The 15,881-nt window shown below is 38.2% G+C and overlaps 1 protein-coding gene across 1 annotated transcript; it reads left to right on the top strand.

Annotated features, from left to right (window-relative positions):
• Positions 1-279: 279 nt before the first annotated feature.
• On the top strand, positions 280-15,307 carry PSMC6 (proteasome 26S subunit, ATPase 6). The gene is made up of 14 exons (XM_034433383.3): positions 280-519; positions 5,933-6,012; positions 6,679-6,718; positions 6,913-6,965; positions 8,194-8,261; positions 8,566-8,680; positions 9,022-9,109; positions 10,680-10,741; positions 10,824-10,947; positions 12,097-12,158; positions 12,741-12,861; positions 12,958-13,038; positions 13,597-13,668; positions 14,593-15,307. Exons 1-14 carry the CDS (start codon positions 435-437, stop codon positions 14,709-14,711), a joined length of 1,170 nt encoding a protein of 389 aa, XP_034289274.1. The 5' UTR covers positions 280-434; the 3' UTR covers positions 14,712-15,307.
• Positions 15,308-15,881: the final 574 nt, after the last annotated feature.

Here is a 15,881-nt window from a genome sequence, read left to right as displayed (position 1 = left end):
TAGGGTACATATAAGCAATCAGGAAACAATATCAATATAAATGGTAAGGATACAATATAAATATCAATATAATATCAATATAAATCGTAAAGAATGGAGAATTATTTATACATATGGCCTACATCCATCACTCTATATCAGTTTCCTACATTTCCCCCAGTGATAATGAACCTTCTTAAATCTAAACCATTTATCGGTATCGCATTTTCACGAAGATTGGCGAATTCTGTTGATCACGCTCAAGGTGCATACGTGTCGTTTTCCCCTTTTCCGTGTCTAAGCGGTTCCCCTCCAGGTCAACAGGGGGCGCTCCGGCAGAAGCAGCACCCGGAAAGAGGAAGTCCTAAGAGGAAGCAGCTTCTCCTGTTTGGGCCGTCATTCCCGGCGTCCTTTGCGCATTACCACCGGCATAGCTCGGCTTTCGTCTCATCATCATGGCGGAGCCGCGAGACAAGGCACTGCAGGACTATCGCAAGAAATTGCTGGAGCACAAGGAGATCGATGGGCGCCTCAAGGAGCGTGAGTGGCTGCTCGGTGACGGAGGAGGAAGCCTGGTCTCTGTGCGCCTCCCTGATTTCGTCCCTCTCTCTCGGGATCCCCAAAGAACCAGATTTCCTAATTATAACAATAATAATAATCTCACGTCAAAGTGGGTTGGGAAGAGGCGTTGGAGCGAAAAGTATATTTTTCCATATAATATTTTTTTCCCCCCACTCAGATCCTGTGCATGTTTCCTTAGGGAGATTTGCTCACTGCGGTCAGTGCAATTGACCCTCAGGTTGGGAGGGCACATTGGAATCGCTCTGTGAGTGGGATGGGCTGTTCCACATTTTGATAAAATAAATAATTTCATTTTAATCATGGCATTTATATCCTGCCACTCCTTCCGATGCCCACATTGGAATATGTAGCCGCCTTTTTCTTCCATTTCTCTCCCAATAGTAACAATCCCGTGAAGTAGGTTAAGATGACGACTTTAAGGGACTGTCAGATTTTGTGAACTTTTATGGCTGAGAATGAAATCTAAATCCTATTTCAGCACAAAATTCACAAGGATGAGAAATATCGGTTGGGGTTTAGTATGTTGTGTAATCATAATAGCTTGAAAATCATGGCTCATAGTTTTAATAGATTTTTGAATCCAGACAATTGTGGTTTATTCAACAAACCATTATTAAACTCTGCGTTTGTAATATATGCACCAACCTGAAACAGGTTTATTTAAAAAAAACAAACAACAAAAAAAAGGGTCTAATTTTGTTTCGTGAATCTTAAAGGAACATAAATGAAAGAATAAGAAATATAAAAAGGAAAGTAGAGGGATAACAGGTTTATGTGTGGAACAAAAACAAATTACCTTGTTCCTTTGACTTTCAATTTCTGCACACATTTCCTCCAGATTTACATGTAATATGCAATAGACTCAGACAACTGCTTTGAAAAATGCTACGGTAACAAAGATGACAAAAATAAGCAAAATACAGTACAAAAGGTAAATAAGCAATGAAATACTAAAGACAGTCAATGAGCTACAGTTTTATGAGCTAACAGAAACTAAATAGAATGAAAAATAGAAACCTCCCACCAAAATAAAAAAGCCAAATAAAATTTTAAAAACCAATGCCAGGTATCTAAAAAATGTGTGCTTGTTGTGCAGAAGAAAACAGACTGAGAGAAGGTGACTTGCAGCAGGTGCCAGTAGGCCTCCTTACCTACCTACAGCAACTCAGGCCCACATGCATATGTTATATAGAAGAAAGTTGAGATGTTGCAAAATTTGGAGAAAATGAGATAGTTGGGCTGAAACATATCATAGAAACATTCACAACTGCAGAATGTAAGAATTAGAAGGTACCATGGAGATCATTTTATCCTCCTTTGTCCTGTGTTGGAATCAAATATTATCCAATTATCCAATCTCTGTTTTCTGGAACAACTGAACAATTCTGCCTTTTTACATAATACTATAGTCCTTTAGATATTTGAAAACAACGATCAATTCTCTCCTTACTTTTCTCTTCCTCAGGTTAAATGTACATAGTATCTTTCTTCCTTATTGGTTTTTTCTTTCAATTCCTTACTCATCTTGGTTATTGTCTTCTGAATACACTCCTTCCATTTCTAAAATGTAACGCCCAGAACTGGATACATTCTAGAAAAGAATAAATGCTATTCTTGATCTTGGCAGTGTTCTGTACTTTTGTTGATGCAGCCAAAGATTACATTTGCTTTCTTTGCAGCTGAGTTATGCTGTTGGCCAATGTCCGGGTTTGTAATCCACCAAGGTCCCTTTCACATGTCCACTATGGTCCCCCATCCTATACTCATGCTTTGAGTTTTCTTATTTTTAACAGATAACTTTGATGTAGGATATTAATTTTCCTCTCTTGAAAATCATTTTGCTGGCTACTGTCTATTGTTCTTGTTTGTGAAGTTCTCCCTGAATCTTGATACTGTCATTTGAGGTGTTTGCTATTCCCCTATATTTGTGTTGTTAGCAAATGTGATGATCATTTCCTAATCTTCATCCAAATCATTTTTAATTATGTTGCACTGTACAGGACCTATGATATACCACTGAATACTTCCTTTTATTTTGACATGGAACCATTCATATACCATTTTTGTCTGTCATTATTGAACCAGCCAAATGATAGTATAGTCCTCTCTTTTTGTCATCTTTGCTAGAATTTCATGAGGGACTTTGTTGAACTATTTCAGAAATCGAATATACTATGTCCACTGCTTCCCTGTGGTCAACTACAGCTACTTGCTGTATCAAAAAAAAGATAATGTTGATTTGGTGTGATTATTCTCAATAACTCCATGCTTGGTTTCTGTCAATCTTTCTGTCAAGGACTGGGGTACTTACGAGACCGCCTTCTGCCACCAATAGCCTCTCACCGCTCAGTACGCTCCCATAGAGAGGGGCTTCTCAGGGTGCCGTCAGCCAAACAGTGTTGACTGGTGGCCCCCAGGGGGAGAGCCTTTGCTGTGAGGGCACCCACCATCTGGAACGAGCTCCCCCCAGAGATACAGAGGATTCCGGATCTGCGCACTTTCCGCCGTGCCCTCAAAACATTCCTGTTTCAGCAGGCAGGGCCTGGACTAACTTTCCCTTTATATTGCTTTTGATTTTGTTTTAAACTGGGATGTCTTGAATTATCTAGGACCAGAGTGTTTAGTATATTTTAACTGGTTTTTTTTTTTAACGTTTGTATTACATGTATTTTTATCGTTCGCGGTTCACCGCCCTGAGTCCCTCAGGAATAGGGCGGTATATAAATTTAATAAATAAATAAAATAAATAAATCAAGACATTCTTTTCTAAATGCCCACAAAGCAAATCCTTAATAATTTATTCCAGAATTTTGGCCAGGTTGTCATATTTTTCCTATTGTTACAAGTGTTTTTATGTCATTTCAGTCACTCAACTATAAAAAGATTTATAACAAAGAATACAAAACTATACATAACAATACATAATTGTTAAAAAATGTAAAATTGTGTGTGTGTGTGTAAAATTTTGCATTTTTAAAAAACAATTACATTAAAAATAATCTCCGTTTCAAGGCCATTTGGCCAGCGCTGTCCAAAGACACTTCCACAGTCAAGTATGACACCACAATGTGCTGTTACCTTCCCACCCAAGTGGTAACTATTTATCTACTTGCATTGGCATGCTTCCAAACTGCTAGGTGGGCAGGAGCTGGGGCAAGGATGGAAGCCCAGCCAGTTGCGTAGCGCTCTGGTCTCGAACCTGGGCTGCCGGCTTTTCGGCTGACAAACCCAGCATCTTAACCGATGAGCCGCTGTACCACCCCACATAAATACTTACATACAAATAAATAATAAATGCTAATACAAATTCAGTTTAATCAATAACACCAAAGCAGCCAGAATCATCTCAACTCAGTCAAACTAGGTGGCTCAGTGTCTGAGACACTGAATTTGTCGATCAGAAACGTCGGCAGTTCGGCGGTTCGAATCCCAGGTCTCCTGCGTGAGCAGGGGGTTGGACTAGATGACCTCCAAGATCCCTTCTAACTCTGTTACTGTTACAAATCTCATTTTTTACTCACTCACCAAGCATATTCATATTTTAAATTTCCTGAGTGCTAGGAATGATGATGCAGTTCTTATTTCTGATGGGACAATATTCCACCAGAGAGAAGCTCTGGCAGAGAAACCTGATCTCCACGTTTCCTCTTATCACACCACATTTAGGGTAGGTTCTCCTCACAGGAAATGCACTCTAAAGGCATATTTTGGACAGGTAGATTGTCACCAACAACCTGAATTGCATCTGTTATTCCAGTAGCAGCTGACAGTCCAGAAGCACCCCCAGATTGTGCATCAGCTCTTTCTGGAGGAGCAGAATCCCATCATGAACTAAAATTGGTATTATTCGACCCCAGTCGGTTTTTAAATCTACAGTCACTCTGTCTTGCTAGGGGTGAGTTTCAACCTATTTTTCCCCATCCAGACCCTCATAGTATTCAGACACTGAAGCTAAAAAAGCTTTAAAAAGATAGGAGAGTACCCTTTTCTGACTCTCGGGCCCTCTGTCCATCCTCCATGATTTTTCAAAGATCACAGAAAGGAACTTCGGAAATGACATCTGTGAATTTCTTCAAGATTTTTGGAGACAATTGGCTTTTGAGACTTAAATTCAGTTATGGCATGCAGATGGTCCCTAAATATCCCTTAACTGACCTTGGGTTACTCTTCTCTTCTTCGGTCAGTTATTTTCCTTAGGTTTTTATGAGGAGAAAACAAAGTAGAAGATGAGGAGTTCTGTCCTCTTCTTATTTTTTTTACCATTTTCTCTTACCAGTGGGCCCACTCCTTCTCTTTTGTTTATTTTACTATTGATACTGCAAAAAAGAGACCTTTTTGTTACTTTCCACTTCTCCTGTGAATCTAAATTCCTTTCGGCTTTTTTGGTTTTTTTCCCCTCAGGTAATACCTACTTGCTAATATACCTTCTTGATGATCTTCCATTTCCAGCAGTGGTTCTTTGGCTAGTGGATCCTTCCAAATGGGTTCCTAAGCTGCTTCCCATTTTTTCCTTCTCGTTGAAGTGGTATCCAATTGCACTTTCAGTATTTTATTTTTGAGAAATTCTTAACTCTCTTGTCCCTTTGATCAGACAAAAGTTTTCCATGAGATCTCACCCATGGAAGCTTGTTGAAATTAGAAGTTATTTGCTAATAATATTCTATTTATTAATTTCTATTTCTAATGTGATTCCTGAAGTCTACCATCTATATATGACTATCCCCTCCCCTATTCTGCAGTATGAACTTAAGATTCCAAGTTACTGCCTCCTTTTGGTTCCTACAGTTTTAACTCTTTAACAAACTCTTATACATTTATTAGAGTCAAACATGGGAGAGCCAATTCCTTTGTCTCTTCTTCAGTTGTCTAGAAAACGTTAAACTTTTAATTTATTGGTTATTACAATTTGTATGCTGCTGAACTCCCAATGTCTACGCAGCAGCAACCTGCTAAAAACATGAGCAGAATTTAATATATTGGCACAAAGATGAATTCTGCATAGGAAACACAGTAAATAAAAGGAATTTTATCCCTTCATTCTTGATTCTCCCATCCATAAGTATCTCCCAAGTATTCCTTTAAAATGGGTTTAAAACAAATGAATTTGAGAAAAATTCTACTTTCTGCTTCCTGGTAAGGATAAGAGACTGCCCTGAATGTACCACTTGTCTGTCTATTGTATACAATAGATATACAATAGGAAGAAACATAGGGAAGACACTTTTAATGTACTATACAATGGTGTACCATAAAATTTTGCATCTTAATCCCCCCCCCCCCCATTTCAGGATTGAAATGGAAGAACAGACAGTATCAACTATTAGCATGTATTGTATGAATTTTACCTGAAAGCTGTATCCTTCTATCTTAGTAAGGGAACAACTGAAGGAACTTACCAAGCAGTATGAGAAATCAGAAAATGACCTCAAAGCTCTACAAAGTGTTGGACAGGTGAGCGCTCATGCAGTGAATAAACTGTTGTTTAATGCAGGGGTCCCTAACCTCTGGGCTGCGGCCCACTACCGGGCCATGGCCTATTCGGAACTGGGCTGTGTGAGTGGTATGCCTGTGTGCGTGTACATGTGCATGCAGCTCAACTTGCGCAAGTTGAGATGTGCGCTCATGTACACTGGCAGGCCACTCACATGACACAGTTCCCCTCTCCCCTTAGCCGGGCTGCTAAGACACAAAGGTTGGGGACCGCTGTAAGAAAGCAAATTTTCTGAGAATTGTGATTGGCTTTTTGTTGAGAAACAAATGTCAACATTGTGTGTTTTTAATGGATACCTCCCAGAGTTCATGGAGGATTCCTTGGCTTAGCTGTTCATGGGAGATCTGAAGTACTCATACATTCTCCAGAAATGTTATTGCCTTAAATCCAGCAACAAATGATATCCTGTTCCAACTAATACTTTGTTGCCTTTTCACATCACTGAGAGCTGCTGCTTGAGGCAGCCGTCTCATTCCCTTTGAATAGTAGTCCTAATTGTGTATGATGGTCACTAATGGCATCCTGACTTTATATCAAGGCCAAGTGATCTTATGCATTTCAGAAATTCAAACGGGCAGGCAGGGAGATTATAGTAACAGTGTATTTTTCCATTTCCTTTAAAATAGATTGTTGGTGAGGTTCTTAAACAATTAACAGAAGAGAAATGTAAGTACATGGGGATACCATTTTATTACTTTTCTTTTCTATCAAAATTAAAATAACTTTTGGATTTGAAGCATGAGTAGCATAATTATAATGGCACGTAAATTATTTTAAAATTTCTGGTTGGGGTTTTTATTTTGTTGTTCAAATCATGGTTGAATAACATGCGCTCACCTGCTTTTCTTTGCTACTCCTAGTCATTGTCAAAGCAACAAATGGACCAAGATATGTAGTTGGCTGTCGTCGTCAGGTGAGTATGAGTAGCAGCTTACTGAACATTTGTTCAGTGATTGAAGTTACAACAGTGCTCACAAAATAACTTTACAACCCATTTGATCTTCGTAGTGTCCTCAGTCACATGATCATCATTACAATCAGTCCTGTGCTTGAGCTATGTTTTTTTCTTTTTCCCCTGGCAGAGCAGAGAGATTGGAGATAGGGATTGCAAGAAAGTAAACTTTATTGTTCTATACGTTGAAAACAATGCAGTCATGCTGGCAATCTGGTGCTAGGACCATAGGCATGTTATGCAAATAATACTCTCTTGAAATCTCTTTTTCTCCAATCTCTCTGCTCTATTGGGGAGGAGAAGATACAGAAAAAAACTAAACAATTTCTGTAGGACTCTCCTTTGTCTGACCTTTTCCCATAGCTGGCTGATCACATTGCTTTTGAAAAAGCAAACAGCTTGCTTTTCTTGGGAGGGCGAGGGAGGAGAAAGAAAGCAAATATAGTCAACTTCTCCTTTGCCTTACCCTTCCCCCCTACATCACTCAAAACAGACAGATTGGTGAGAGGGATTTCAAAAGAGTAAGCTGTTTGTGTATCACACCCATGGCTCCCAACTTTGGGCTGCTAGCATGATTATATTGCTTTCAATGTGTACAAGGTAGTAAGCAGGGGCTCCAGCATTCCAAGTAGTGTGAAGACAAACAAAAGCCAAAAGTGAAACTGACTAGTCCTATCTCTTTCCAGTTGAAAAACACAATTGTGGTAGCATGATTTCCCATTTAGTGACTGTTTTGCTTAGTGGTAGAGTTGCCGGTTCTAAATAGGGTTGTAAACTGAAGACTACCTAGATCTTGTTTATGAGTCGGTTTCTCAAAATAGAATTTAAAGTTATAGCCACTAAGTTCTGGCTTGGAGTCCTACTTAAGCAACTACCAATGCCTAATTTATTTTTGTAGGCATAGGCTGGATGTGTGAAAATTGTCCAGCCTATATCCACCTGCTGTGGAAAAAAAGTAATCATCTTTGTACGAGCAGCACATTTTCAACTTTGATTGTTGTTTGCTATTATTTGAACGGGATTTATTGTGCTTTTATTCATTATTATACATACTCCGTTGAATATATTTTTGGGTCCTCCCTCCTGCCCCCCAAAACAGTATAGTTAATACAAAGTGAATATTTCCTGGTTGAATATATCTTTGGCATAATGCTGCTGCAAATTTAATAATTGCCTTTTTTGCCTCCAGCTTGATAAAAGCAAATTAAAACCTGGGACGAGAGTTGCGTTGGATATGACCACTTTAACAATTATGAGGTAAAATATTGCCTTCATATGTTTAGATTGGAGGTGAGAGAAATCAAAAGGATGAAAAGCAACATCCCTTTCTTCATTATACAGGAAGGAACGGGGAGGAGGAAATATGAGCCAAAGGCTTTGCTTAGGATTCTTCCTTTTTGTGCAAGTTTTATGCACCTTTTGGGAGACCATGATACAACTTAGTAACTTACTTGTCTTCATTGGGTGGGGAAAATATTATTTGGAAATTACTTTTTTTAAAAAAAAAATCACTGGTGCAGTATCATCTGATCGGATAACTGGAATTGCTTCACATATTTAGATATTTGCCAAGAGAAGTTGATCCACTTGTTTACAACATGTCTCACGAAGATCCTGGAGATGTATCTTATTCTGAGATTGGTGGACTGTCAGAACAAATCAGGGAACTAAGAGAGGTACATGTTTCTTTCTTATACCAGCCTGTATATTAGTTATGGCTAAGCTACTCATATCTTTGCAAGAGGAAAATATGTTTGATTCTGTGGAGTCAATTAGATGCCCATTGCAGAACATCAGGAAAATACATAAATGGAATTGCTTAGGTTTTAAAATTTAAAACTAGAAGCTTTAACTGCACTTCACAATGCAGTGAGTTTGTTTCAAAGAAATCTAAGTGTAAAAGACTACAGACTGTTTTTGAGAGTTTTAGAAGGAAGATTGTATAAATGACACAAAGTTTGTAATTTCTGGTGCACATTGAATTACTTGAGCACAAAACAGATTTTCCTCTTTGCAGGTTATAGAGTTACCCCTGACAAATCCAGAATTATTCCAACGCGTGGGAATTATACCTCCCAAAGGCTGCTTGCTGTATGGCCCACCAGGTAGGCTCACTTTAATAAGTTTGTATGGCTGTCTCTTATGCCTTAGCAAAGTGGTACATCATGTGGGATATTTATTTTCAGACCAGCTCAATTGCACATTCTTAGTTCATGCACAAATAGATGTTTTCTATGCTATCAAGTCCAAGTGTAAGATTACAAGTTCTAAGAAGATTCTGGAAGATAAAAGACAGAATTAAGTTGATGTGTCTTCAGAATCTTTGGCATAAATGCTCAACTATCAACCCCCCATACATATTGTAAGCAATTTCACAAAGAAAGACGCAATATAATTTCACAAAGAAAAATATACCATATTTTTCGGACTATAAGACGCTCCGGACTATAAGATGCACCTAGCTTTTGGGGAAGAAAAAAAAATCTGCCTCTGCCTCCTAGCAATTTGCCTCCTTGGAGCAAACAGCCTGGTCAGCTTCAGTACAGCCTGATTTAGCACGAGCAGCTGATTGGCGGTTGGATTGGCCTCCCGGAATACCAACAATCAGCTGTTCCAGGCTGCGGGGATCGCCGCCACCTATTACCTCCGTGCATCCCGTTTTCAGCCTGTTCCAGGCAGCATTCAGTATTCCGGGAGGCTGATCCAACTGGCAATCAGCTGCTCCTGCTAAATCAGGCTGTGCTGAAGCTGACCAGGCTGTTTGCTGTAAGGAGGCAAATTGTTGGGAGGCAGAAGCCGAAGGGTGGGGGCCGGCGAGTGGACAGGGCTTTGGCAACGTTCATTCTATAAGATGCACAGACATTTCCACCCACTTTTTGGGGGGGAGAGGAAGTGCATTTTATAGTCTGGAAAATACGGTAATCTGATTTGGTTCAGAATATATCAAATGCAAACTCTGAGGGGTATTATTCTATCTAGAAACCACGTGGTCTGCTTATTTCAAGCATATGGCCTTATCCCTTATGTTTGAATTAGGCTAAGAAAAATGAAGTAGACTTACGGCAGATGCCAGAAATAAAAAAGATTGAACTAGAGCTGATTGATTACTGAAGCTTTTTGTTGCAAGGATTTTATTTTGGATATTTGGGTATTTAGGATTGTTTCAGTCCTATACAGTTGTGTATTTTATTTAGAGCTTTTAAAATCTTTTTTGGAAAAATAGTTTTATTTTTAATTTCTTAAACAAGATTTAATATACTCCTGTCTCATGAGAAAGGCACATAGAAATGTACTTTTTGGTTAAAGGTCATCCCAGGTTGAGAGAACAGGATTTTCCAAATCTATCAAGATTTTTTTTTCTTTATAAATTTAGGTTTTCTTGTCCCAGGCCCATATTTCATTTCAGTAAAAGTGCCATCCCCAGCAGAAATTGCTGGCTTGTAAATTTTAATTGAGTTAAAGGGGAAAATAGTTAAAAACAAATTGGTTGAATAATTGTGGGTAATTAAAATGGTCTTATCCACTTTACGAGTTCAGCCCCAGTATGCCACCAAAGGCTGAAGCCAGGCCCTTGAAGGTCTGTGCACTGTACTGCTTCACCATGTAACCTCAACTATATGTCTGTAACATTGATTCTTTATTTCTTGAATCATCTTTGGTATATTGTCACTTCAGGAACAGGGAAGACTCTCCTGGCTAGAGCTGTTGCCAGTCAGCTAGACTGCAATTTCCTAAAGGTAAAAATAATGGTTTATTTCTGAACTCTTAGCCCAAACCTTTTTGACTTTCAAGCACCACTTATTGATAATTTTTTCACAGGTTGTGTCTAGTTCCATTGTAGACAAATACATTGGGGAAAGCGCTCGGCTGATCAGAGAAATGTTCAACTATGCCAGGGACCATCAGCCCTGTATCATCTTCATGGATGAAATTGATGCTATTGGTAAGGATGCAGGCTTCTTAAAATCTGAAGAGTGTTTTTTTTTTTATTAGCTGCTCAAAGAATTGCTGTGTTCCTCCAATTTCAAGACTGAAAAGGGAAAGTGAATTTAGCAGGAGTTGAAAATGAAAAACGTCAACAATGTAACTACTCATCTCACTATGCCAAAGATCTGTGACCCTTAAAGTCCAGTATGTTACTACAGTATGCTATCAGCAGCCATTCTGGAACATAACTTACTGGAATCCATTGTGATGGAAAAATAATAAAACTGCAAACACTTCTCCAAACTCTCCCACCACCTTTTTCTTTGTCTTTTCTTTCTGTCCTCCTCCTCCTCCCCTTTTATCTCCTGTTGCAAACACTTTCTCTCATCTCTCTTTGCTGTTCCTGCACTTGTACATGTTTCCTCTACTTGTACATGAAAAGAAAGTTCTCACCCATCCTCCAAAGGCTCATCTAATGATGGAGCCCGTAATAATAACCACGCATGGGCGCCTGGCTGTCTCAAAATTCCATTTGTCACAAAGGTGTGATTTTAGTTTTACAATGGAACAGCCTTTGTTCCCTGTCTAACATCTGCCTCACTTCCTCAAAAAAATCCTGCCTGTGAATCAAATCCCTTGGATTTCCCATCTCTGATCCACAAAGTATATAACAATCTTTCTATTGTTGCTCCGTGTCTATCCCTCTCTCTCTTTCTGTCTTGGAAAACTGGCACCCAATAAAGTTCGATCATTTCTCCTTAGCACTGAGCTTCTTTATTCAGCAAAAATTCCATGATACTATTTATTTTATTTTTAACCTGCATTTATTATTTTTATAAATAGCTCAAGACAGCCAACATATTTAATTCTCCTTTCTCCTCCATTTGAGACAACAACTCTTGTGAGGTGGGTTGAGCTGAGACAGAGGTCCAAAGTCACCCATCAGGCTTTCATGCCAAAGGAGGGAGGGGAGTTGCAATTAAAACTGGTTTATTCTTTGGGCAAATACCTTTTAAATCTTAACGCCTATGTAAGTCAGCTATCATCAGACATTTTTGGAAATACTGGATATTATTTGATATTTGGCTATATTCTAAATTAAAACCTTATGTCGAATGTTCTGCTTGGTGAGATACCAACTACTCTTCCATGCTCTTTTCTTTAGGTGGTCGCCGTTTTTCTGAGGGAACTTCAGCTGATAGAGAGATCCAGAGAACTTTAATGGAGGTAAAACTTACATATGTTAAGTCTGGTATCCTTCAAATACTAGTTTTAGGCAGGCAACCAAAAAGTGAAATATTGAGATTGGTTTGATTTTCTATACTGTATTGGGTGTGCTGTTACTTTTTATTTTGAATAAAATGGTGGCTTTATATTGTCCAGTTATATAAATGGAGAGATGATTAAGTAACTTTTTAAAATTACTATGTATCCAGGCTTTTCCTGTATCCAGGTATTTTACAAGAGAGAAACTTTTCTTTCACTTGGTAAATCAAAACTTCTTAAATTAAATCGCCTTTATATAAAGTTCCTATTGACAACTGCTCTGGCCAGAGGAACAAGCTCATATTTTCATTTTTGCAAAAATTACAACTTCCATAAATGCTGTTTCTAACCAAGAATTAAAATTCTTGTGGATTCTAAGGTTGTGTCTTGATATCCCAAGTCCTGTGCTTCTGAAATGTGACAAATGCTGTCCAAAACAACAACTGTCAATACATTTTTCTTAATTGTCTTGTTGGAATCAACTTTGTGGTGGAAAAATACCAAAGTTCACTAAAGCCTATGCTTCCTTGCAATATTTTTCAGTTATTGAATCAGATGGATGGATTTGATACTTTACACAGAGTCAAAATGATAATGGCTACAAACAGACCAGATACTCTAGATCCAGCATTGTTGCGACCTGGAAGATTAGACAGGAAGATTCGTGAGTAAATTCAGTGTGCCAGCATGAACCTTTGGCTTTGTTTGGTATGCAAGCAAAATTGGTAATTGAAAAAACAACAACACTTTTTTCACCTAGATATTGATTTGCCAAATGAACAAGCTAGGTTAGACATCCTGAAAATCCATGCTGGACCTATAACTAAACATGGAGAAATAGGTAAGTTCCCAAGATCACGTTCGCATCTTAAAGCATTGTTTTATACAGTTCCTGTTCAGTACATAAATATTTAATGTAATTCATTGTAAAATTTTGGACTGTTGGGGCAGAAATTGTCAGTCATACAATAGCTTTTTAAAGTATAGTCCTTTATTTTTTTCTGAAACACTTACATACTGTGTTTATTCATTTTATATAATTTCCTTTTCCTCCTGGAAGTTTAGAACAGCATAATCTATAAAGAGCAATTTAGAAATGCTCCATGGGTTGCCCCTGCTTCCAGAATTGTATTCATCTTACTTTTGGAAATAGTGTAGTACACTTCCAAACAGCCTATTGTAAATATAATCTTGCAAGGGGAGTTTTGAAGAACCTTCAACTAGTTCAAAATAGTGTTCTCATATTATTGTATAGCTCTAAAATTGCAGTACTCCAGTCAGCATCAATTTGATTTGCTTGCTCACTCCACTGAAGCTTGATAGTGAAAAGATCCTGAGATTCTTTAGTATTTTTGGGTCACAGTTCTGATTAACCTAGCAATTTGATTCTCACTATTAGACTATGAAGCAATTGTGAAGCTTTCCGATGGATTTAATGGTGCTGATCTAAGAAATGTCTGTACTGAAGCAGGTAATGAATTCTTTCTATTTTCCTTAGTTCTTAGTTTAACACAGGGCACATAAGAGTGTCTACTTGTGGCATACGATTTTCTCTTGTGTGGCTGCCAGTGCATGCACACCTGCACACCTGGTGGGTGAGGCTTTTTTGTATTTCTTTGGCTTGAGTGGTTTAAGGGCTAAAATAGATATTTAAAACTGCAGGTTCAACTCTTTCAAACTCTTGAAAGCCTCTCTCAAGGTGGGTTTGGTCCCACCACTGGTGGAATGAAGTCCTTAACTTGCCATGCCAAACCTGGTGTGAGAGTTAAATCAAGGATGTGTAATAATTTAAAATAAACCTTATAATAGTATTCAACTTATGATCAATTGTTTAGTGACCAAAGTTCTGGCAGACCTCCCCAGGTCTGAAGATCCAATGGCTACCACCACCCCTGCAGTCATATGATCACAGTTTGGGTGCACAGCAACCAGTCCACATTTATGGCCATTTGCAGCATCCTGCAGTCACATGATCATAATACCTGATTTTGTCAGGAACCAGCATTTACTTCTAATTTCTGATAATAAAAAAAAAAAAACCACCCATTACGGACAATGAGCTATTTAACAACTGCTGTGTTTGCTTAACAGCTGCACGGATTCATTTAAGAACTGCCGCATAAAAGGTTGTAAAATTTGGCATGTAGTAATGTAGTAGCCCGCTTAATGACTGGCACGACTTTACAGTTGTAATTCCTGGCTCAGTTATGATCATAAGTCAAAGAGTGCCTGTATTTGACACAAATATTTTATGTGGAATGAGGAATGGTTTTATGCAGTTATTATAGCTCCATCTCCTGTGGTTCACAAAGGAAATCTTGCTTATTGTGCAGAGTCTGGCTTCAGGCCCTGCTGTTTCCAATAAATATATGTTTTTCACACTGTCTTTTTGCAGGCATGTTTGCTATTCGTGCTGATCATGACTTTGTAGTTCAGGAAGACTTCATGAAAGCAGTTAGGAAAGTTGCGGATTCCAAGAAGCTGGAGTCTAAATTGGATTACAAACCAATCTAAGTGCTACTACATGGTTAATGGCCGACAGTGACTGCTGCATGGGAAATGTGGGGGCTTCCTAGGTAAAATGAGAAACAGACTATTCCTTGATTGTGTTATTATTTCAAGTCTGTGTATTAATGATGGCAGTCAGCCATTTGTTAATATTAGGTAGGAGTCTGCTGCAACAAGTTTTGTGGCCCTCTGAAAACAAGATGGCTTTTCAACCCCACATATGTGCAGTATATAAAATCTGCTTTCAGATAATGACTTTATCAAATGTACTATATTGATTTCATCTGGCAGATTTGAAGGTGGCATGCTTGTTTTATATCATTTATTATTTTCTCTTTGAAACAGTAAAATACACCTTGTTTAAATCAAGTTTGTTAATCAGTTCCTCAGCATCGTATAAATTAGAAGGGACATCATCTGATGTTGGACCATGACAAGTTTTTGGTATCTTAAGCAACCCTGCTTTTCATAGAACAGTGTTTTTAATTGAGAAGCTAAAAGCATTTAAAAATTAGAAGAAGTTATACTTTTTCTCAATTTATTTTTGATATATGCCATCTTAAATCTTTCACACATTGGGATGAATAAATTTTAAAAATGTAGCATGTTTTCTGTTTAAATATCCTGGTTGACTTCTAGTTTTCTTTAAGGGCCATTCTAAGATGAAGTTAAGAAGTTGTGACATAGGCATAGGACACATTCCCAGCACATATCAGGATCTCTCAGCTTCACAACTACATTGTACACCCCCCCCCACACACAAAATCAGCTTTGAGAATGCTCAAAGTAATGAAAGCCAAAAAAATATATGTTTAATCTTGTGTTCATGGCAGAACTGCCTCCCTTAAATTTGGCTTTTTATAATACAAGTAAATGGAAATACAGAATAGCCTACTATGGTTACACCTGTACCCTGATTGCTGCCTAGACCAAAGAAGCAAAGCAAAATATTTAATTAGAACTTCTGTATTCTGTCTTCCGCATAATCATTACTTACTCCCCAAGCAAATCTTTCTCAGCAAACATACAAGAGCTAGTTCATAATAATTCAAAATGTAAATGAACACATCTACAAAACTGGTTTAAAGCATTTAAGAAACTAGAACCAAGCATATTGCACTGAATATAAAAATGGCTGCTAGCAATAAAATAGTTGGATTCTCCCAGAGTTACACC

This window comes from Pantherophis guttatus, chromosome 1, assembly GCF_059756535.1.
Source record: "Pantherophis guttatus breed Tessera chromosome 1, ASM5975653v1, whole genome shotgun sequence".
Taxonomy (NCBI): domain Eukaryota; kingdom Metazoa; phylum Chordata; class Lepidosauria; order Squamata; family Colubridae; genus Pantherophis; species Pantherophis guttatus.
This window is presented reverse-complemented; position numbering and strand designations above follow the sequence as displayed.

What these genes read in the sequence shown, in the direction of transcription:
- PSMC6 (XM_034433383.3), top strand. Translation starts at nt 435, where the DNA reads ATGGCGGAGCCGCGAGACAAGGCACTGCAGGACTATCGCAAGAAATTG. An exon ending in CTTGCTGTATGGCCCACCAG is followed by an intron (nt 9,110 to 10,679) that starts GTAGGCTCACTT and finishes TTGTCACTTCAG; the next exon opens with GAACAGGGAAGACTCTCCTG. An exon ending in TCCAGAGAACTTTAATGGAG is followed by an intron (nt 12,159 to 12,740) that starts GTAAAACTTACA and finishes AATATTTTTCAG; the next exon opens with TTATTGAATCAGATGGATGG.